The sequence below is a fragment of the Falco cherrug genome, chromosome 12 (assembly GCF_023634085.1).
Source record: "Falco cherrug isolate bFalChe1 chromosome 12, bFalChe1.pri, whole genome shotgun sequence".
NCBI classification, from domain to species: Eukaryota; Metazoa; Chordata; class Aves; order Falconiformes; family Falconidae; genus Falco; species Falco cherrug.
The window spans coordinates 10,272,246-10,279,591 of NC_073708.1; the positions used below are offsets into that span (position 1 = coordinate 10,272,246).

Here is a 7,346-nt window from a genome sequence, read left to right on the forward strand (position 1 = left end):
AAATTCTCACTGACTTCAATAGCAAAGTTTGGGCTAGAGACTCCCCCCTCCATCACTTTCCATTGGCCTTGCTCCTTAGCAATGAGATTAGTGTTACAGAAATAGACTGAAGCTTCAAGCGGCACATAAAGGAAAAGATTTGGTGCTGTTTGTGTTTGTCCTCAGCTAGCAAGAGCTTCACTGTTTGGAAACAGCGGAGGTCAGCATACACAGAGACAAATCTGGAGTGCTGCTCTGTACGCTGGATCGAGTCACACAGGCAGGGTCGCACGCCCCTCGGCCCTATTCCTGACGAGAGGCATCACGAGAGGGAGGCACTTACTTTTCAGCAGCATTGTGCACTGTGCTACGCTAACACACCTGAACCTGTGCTGCAATTGCAATCCAGGGCTTTTCCGGAAAGTGGTGATACCTAATTTTCCTGAATTTTTTCAAAATACTGTTGCAAAAGACAGTGTGGGACAGGGCTGAGATTCCCAGTCTCACTTTGCCAGGTTAGTGTATGGCACCATTGGTGTGAAACCAGACCTGTCTCCAGAAAGGCAGGTTACCAACCTGAGCCATTTTGCCATCCTTGCTTTGAAAAACTAGAAATTGGTAAAACAAAGTAATACTTAGGTTCGGTGTATCTAAAACTACTCAGTGAGCCCAAATGCTCTGGCAGGCAGTGCCTGGCGGAGGGCTGCACACATGGCTCCAGGGGCAGGTGGCTCAAGGGGAGTCAGCCCCCTCCTCCCAGAAGCATCCCCCCTGCCATCTGGGGCCTGGTGACATTGTTTGAGGTCAGATGCGCTTTTTTTGTTGTTTTGTAAGCATAAATGGAAAATACCTTTTATCATGCAGATGTGCAATTGACCTCCTGGCAAAGGTTAGCATCCTAGCCCAAAAACACACTGCACAGCATGATGAATTGAGAAAGTATTTCATAAAGTTTCTCTTTTACTGGAAAAACAGTGATATCCAAGTTCTTAAAGTATAACAAAATTTTAACCTAAAAATATACCTTTAAGGCAGCCAATAAAATTCAGTTTTAATCTGACTAGTTTTTAAACCAAATGTTACAGTAAGTGTGTTTTATAAGGCCATCTAACCTCACTATTCCATATTCAGCTTACTTTTTAACCTGGAACACTATTTTTTCCACTGTTTAAAGATATTACAAATCTTATAGCTACCTTCCTTAACTGGCACTTCCATTTTTATGGGTATCTGAAGGAAGCAATTAAAAAGTTTTAAATAAAAAGTATCAGACAAATAGATGATTCATGCTGCAATTTTCCATATGCTAACTACAGCCAACTTTACAGCTTGGCAGATTCTGGGAATATCCTAGCTCTACCCTTACAAATCTCCTTCAGAACCATCAAGAAAACATTCTGTCAGGCTTCAAACATCTGCAGGATCTCTGGTGTGCTACAGGTAAGCCCCCAAAATATAAATGCTGGAACAAACCATACTGTAGTTTTAGGGCACATTTCCCCGCAATCAACTTTGAGAGTCAGGTGGGAGAAACTTGAAACCAGCATAAGAAACAGGGAGATATCCTACAAGTCGGGTGGAAGGTGAGGACGTACTGTTCCTCTTGCAGACCATTTGGTCCTTTACAGAGGCTCTGCTTTGGATAACGCCTGGGGCTGGGTTTCAACCTGTTGTTTGAAGGCAAGGCAGCCTGCCCCCCCCCCCCCCCCCCCCCAGCCAGGAGGCTGCATGCTGCGAGTTTCGCACGTGCAGAGAGTGTTCCCGTCCTTGTGCGTGCTACAGGCTGTTCAGCAGCTCCTAGCAGGCTCCTGCCCAAATCATTCCCAGCTGCACAGCTCGGCTGACCCTGGCACTCAAAGCGAGTGACGATGGAAGTGCCTGGAAGCGATTCAGCACAGCTCCATCCATCATGCAGGCACTGCCTGCCCTGGGCTTTGCTTTGGCAAGTTCCCCCCTGCAAAGTTTCTGGAACTGATGTTTTACAGCATTTAGAGCCTTACCTCTGTTAGCGTTTCCACATTTACCCCCTCCTACGGTAAAACCCTCGTAATAATTTCCCATTAAAAAGCATGCGTATTGCATATACAAGACTAAGAGCTACCTGTTGCAAAAATCATTTAAAGCATTTTGGTAAAATTTAGAGGATAGAACTTTATCTTCCTATCAGACCATCAACATATGCTGCAAAGGGCTTACAACAGGCAGCACTGAAAATCACCCTTGTTTAAATGCTTGCACAAATGAAATAGCATTAATTTTCATCATACATCTCATTGAAAGCAAAATGCCTTTGCACATCTTTGCGCACATTGGGCAAGCAGAGAGGTTGTAAGACTGTAAGACTAAGGCGATTACCTAAAAGGATCAGACAATTGATGCTACGTGATTGCATTGAAGTCAGCCAGTGTTTTGGGAATCAGTCTCTCTGAACGCTGCTTTCTATAGCAGAAAAATACATTCTGTAGGGTACTGTGGAAAGGAAGACATACGCATGGGAAAGAGAGAAAAGCATGGTATGTTAAAGAGAAACTCATGTGATTCCTAAATCCAAATTCTTAGGACCTGATACCCTTCAGCTGGACACTGCAGATAAGGACCACATGGCCTTTTCCACAAGCTGAAGGGTGGAGCAAAAAACATTGCAGTTTCAGCTTCATGTACTGAGAGTCATTTACACAATTCACTGGTAGGTGGCAACACTATACAGAGATGAAACACACGTGCAGACAGCGTATTAAAGTGATGAACAGCCTGGGTTAGCAGACAAGTGGACACCAAAAATACCGTATACTCGAACTGACCGTTACTTCATTTTTTGAAGAAACGTGGCTAAGACCTTCCTTATGCTTTTTTAGCATGCTGGCCACACTCAAAAGTCTGTATTTCCTTTAAAAAAAGACAAATCTGCAGAAACGCAGGGTACATTTCTGATGGACAGAACAGAAGGGACAGTCACCCCCCTTGGCTGTGCCACAGGGGCGGCTGCTTCTCCCCAGGGTGTCCGTGCCACTGGGTAAAACCTTTCCAAGAGGGTGCTAGTGAGGGCAAGTTAAGAAGGGGGAACAACAACAAAAGAAAAAAAGAGTGGAAGAAAAGGAATAATATAAAAAGAAAAAGGAAGAGGGAAGAAAGGAAAAATAAAGAAAGGAAAAACAAAACGAAAGGAAAAACAAAAAGAAAGGAAAAATGAGAGGGATATTCTTGCCATCGGGTAAAAGCTTTCTAAGAAGGCACTAGCAAGGGCAAGTTGAGAAGGGGGTGAGGGGAATAACAAAACCAAGAAGAAAAAAGGAATGAAAGAAAAGGAAAATAATAAAGAAAAGAAGGTGAAAAAAAGGAAAAAAATAAAGAAAAAAGAATGAAAGAAAAGGAAAAAATAAAAAATGAAGGAAAAAGAAAAAATAAAAAAGGAGGAGAGAGAGAAAATAAAGGAAAGACAAAGAGGAAGGAAAAACCGAAGGAAGGAAAGACAAAAAGAAAGGAAAAGCGAGCGATGACGCCGGGGGAAGGCGGCACCTGCCCGGCGGGGCGGGGCCGGGCGGGGCGGGGCCGGGCGGGGCGGGGCGGGGCCCGGGCGCTATAAGGCGGGCGGCGGCGGCCGGCGGGGCTGTCGGGCAGCGCATGGAGCGGGGCGGGCGGCGGCGCAGCGAGGCGGAGGAGGCGGAGAAGGGCAGGATGAAGCGGACAATGTGGGTCCCCCGGGGCTGGCCGGGGGGGAGCAGGGGCCGGGCCGCACCTTGGCTAACGCTGGCCGCTGGCTAGCGGGGGGGACCGGGATCCCTGCGCCGGGTGGCGGCGGGTGCGGAGCTGGCGCAGCAGCGCCGGGGAAGCTGCCGCAGCCTTTGCCAGCGGCGGGGCCGGTGTCTCAAAGCTCTTCGAGTTGGCGCTTTTAACGTGTGTCCTTGTCTCTGTTCTTCCAGAATTAAAGATTGGAAAACAAGACTGAGCTATTTCCTGCAGAACTCCTCCCATTCTAAAATGAAATCAAAGAAAGTGGGGAACCATCGCACTTACTTCAGGTAAGTTGTGTGAGGGAAACTTTTTAAATAACTGGAGTGTTCTACAAAAACAGTAAATCTTGAGCATTGGAGTCTAATGTTCTCCATCTCTTCATGCAGACCTTCCCCTGAAGAAGCGCAGCTGTGGTCAGAAGCCTTTGATGAACTCCTTGCTAACAAATGTAAGTTTGTCTTTGAAAAGTAGCATTTAAGAGCAAAGGGCTGGTGAAGTTTGTATGTAAGAGATTGCTTCTTGCATGCTGGCATTGTATCTTTCTAATCTAAATAGCTTTGATTCTGGTCTTGAAAGTTAAATGCTTTAAATGGTTTAAAGCCAAAATTCATACAGGTGTTCTTTAAAAAAAATTACACATGTTAAAACATGAAGAATACTTCATTGTAGTACATTTTTTTGTAACCCTTCTAGTTAAAATCATGCCTATCCACTTAGCTTTGCCAAATGTGAGAAGAGCATTTGTTCACTGCTCAACCAAGACCAAAATTGAAATGGATTCAAGTAACTTGGGAAGGATTCTGCAACACAGAAGTTCAGCGCTGTCTGGGTTTTACTGTAGTTCTGCAAGGAAAAGCACTCAAAAGCAGAGCAGAAAGACTAAGAAATATTACTGTTTGCTCTTTGAACTTGCTTGAGTCATCCTTTCCATTGCAAAAAAATATTCCAAAGGTTTTGTGGCACAGTCAAATATTTACTCCAGTGTAAAGGTTAACACAGGAGAGCACATCTAGAAAGAGGTTTTTTAATATATGTGTGGGCATCACAAAAAGGAACATACTGATTAGAGATGGCTTTCATTTTTGTGCTTACCTAAAAAAAAAATTACTAGCTGGGTGAAGCCTGCCAAGCTGTTACAGCATTCATTTGCATGCATACATATTTGTGGAAATATCCTTTATTGCTATGATATCTCTGAAAGAGCCTGACACAGAACTACAGCAAAATGTTTTGGTAGTAACAGATGTAACCAGTGGTAAATTCAAGATTCTTGAATAGTTAATTGAGGTGTGTTTTTTTCCTTACTGTAGATGGTCTTGCTGCTTTCCGAGCTTTTCTGAAGTCTGAGTTCTGTGAGGAGAATATTGAGTTCTGGCTGGCCTGTGAGGACTTCAAGAAAACCAAGTCACCCCAGAAGCTGACATCAAAGGCAAAAAAAATTTACAATGATTTCATTGAAAAGGAAGCTCCCAAAGAGGTAAAGAAAAACCTGTTTAAGCATTGAGTGCCCTGTTCTAAGTTCTTACAGCTCTTACTTGTTTATCTGAACTCCCTTTAAGATACAGGTGCCAAACTGCGCTGTATCTACCTCGGTATCTGTGTCTGAATGTAACTCTCTCCCTAACTGCCTTTTCACCAAGCTGGAAAATGGCACAACCAGTATTTTGGGGAGTTTCTATCTTAAGTGGGGAAGTCAACAACCGCATTGAACACCTGTAACATATTTGAGTTTAGCACTGAGAGATAAATGGTATCTGAATCATTTGGGGTTTTGTATAAAAATTTCTGTAAAGGAAACTTCATTCATTTGACCCTGAGTAATATGGTCATACCTTTTTTTCACCTCTTCAGAAATTTTGTGATTTATTATACTTCAGTTCTCAGAAGTAAATGTCTTTTTTTATTATTTCAGATAAACATAGACTTCCAAACAAAGAACATGATTGCACAGAATATTCAAGAAGCCACGCATACCTGCTTCAGTGCAGCGCAGAAGAGAGTTTACAGCTTAATGGAGAATAACTCATATCCACGGTTTTTGGAATCTGAGTTCTATCAGCAGCTGTGCAAGAAGGCGCCCATCACCAGAGCAGTCCAGGGGACATGAGCAATGGAGGAGAGCGCAAAGATGCCTCTTGGCTAGTGGGGAAGCAAGCCACAGCTGATGGCAGCATCCTGTCCTAAAAGACTGAGATACCCAGTGCTCAGTATGTTTGCCATGGTGCAAGGACAAATGCTGACTTTGGTGCAATGCTGATGGCAAAGAGTGGTGCTGTTGGAGGGCATTCAGAGGTGGTGGCAGGAGCGTGCCAGCCAGCTGCTGGCAGCGCACTGTGCTGCGAGTGCTGCAGTGAAAGGTAACTGTGCATTAGACCCAACCATACAGTGTAAAAGCCCTTCTGTCCCGGCTGAGGTGGTGATGCAGCAGGTCAGAGCGGAGCTGCCTCCTTGTAAACAGAAGCTGCTCTGCAGTTGTGCACCTTTGGGAACTTGAGTAATTGGTTATGTATGTATTTTTCCTAAACATCAACTGGTGTTGCTCTTGTCAGTCACTTGGTGTGTTCATACCAGTTCAGTAAACTGCCTCTAGTTGCAGAGATGTGTTGGGGTTTCTGAGTGACCTCCAGGCAGTAAGTGCTGCGCAGCGTGAAGTGACAAGGGACAGCTCTGTTCTGCAACTGAAATACACGGGGCTGGATTGTGTCAATGGGGCTGCACAAGGCCAGACTGAGGGCAGAACTTGGCCAAGGCGAGCAGGAGCTGTATAGTATTATATTTATATTTGGATTATGATTGTGTTGAATGCTGCAATAATGTCATAATTCTGTCTTGAGGACAGCAAGCTTCAGTGAAGTCTCTTATGTTTTTTAATAAAATTTTGATACAGAGCTTCTTTTGTTGCTTGTTTTGTACACACAGATATATACTGTCTGGCACTGAACTCTCAAGCATTGGGACTGCGTCCTGGGTGTGATCTTAATAGAGCTAATTTTAAAGCTATTGTTTCTTAATCTACCAGGCAAGTGGTTTTTTTTCTGGATTGTTTTTGTTTTTTTGAACAAACAAATCCTCAGAGCTTGGAAACTTAACAGGGAAATACTTATTCAATCACATGCTCAATCTTAAATATGTCCCCATGGAACAAGTCTCCAAGTGCAAGGTAAGTGTATGGCTAACATGACAGATCAGCAAGAAAGCACCAGTATTGCTGCTGGAAGTCACAGGATGCTATTTGGATACAGGCACTATTCCAAATAGTAGTACATGAGTAGCACAGTTGCTCCTGCTCAAAACCTCCCCTTTGAAAAAGGGTTTAGAAGGGCTTTAGCGTCAGGCTGTAAAACCTCTACAGAGTCAGTAGAAGTAACGTTATCGTAAAAGTATTTTGACTCCCTGCTAGGTGAGTATGTCTTAGAGGGAAGGTTACTAGTTGCCATTATTCTATGTCACTCTTTCTGACAACATCCAAACCCAATACTTCTGAAAAAGATCCCTAGTTTGTTAGTTTTGTGACTTGTCTGAACTCTAGGTCTGCTTATGTCCTGGCTCCACATATTTTTTGGCTCCAGTCCTCAGGTTACAGCTTTAATTGCTTAGTTCACATATATCCCCAGTAGTCACTTCTATAGTGGTCT

The 7,346-nt window shown here is 43.9% G+C and overlaps 1 protein-coding gene across 1 annotated transcript; it reads left to right on the forward strand.

Annotated features, from left to right (window-relative positions):
- Nucleotides 1-3,585: 3,585 nt before the first annotated feature.
- Nucleotides 3,586-6,599, forward strand: RGS2 (regulator of G protein signaling 2). The gene is made up of 5 exons (XM_055725079.1): nucleotides 3,586-3,668; nucleotides 3,900-3,998; nucleotides 4,098-4,159; nucleotides 5,022-5,188; nucleotides 5,624-6,599. The coding sequence occupies exons 1-5, from the start codon at nucleotides 3,601-3,603 to the stop codon at nucleotides 5,816-5,818; spliced, it is 591 nt and encodes a 196-aa protein (XP_055581054.1). The 5' UTR covers nucleotides 3,586-3,600; the 3' UTR covers nucleotides 5,819-6,599.
- Nucleotides 6,600-7,346: the final 747 nt, after the last annotated feature.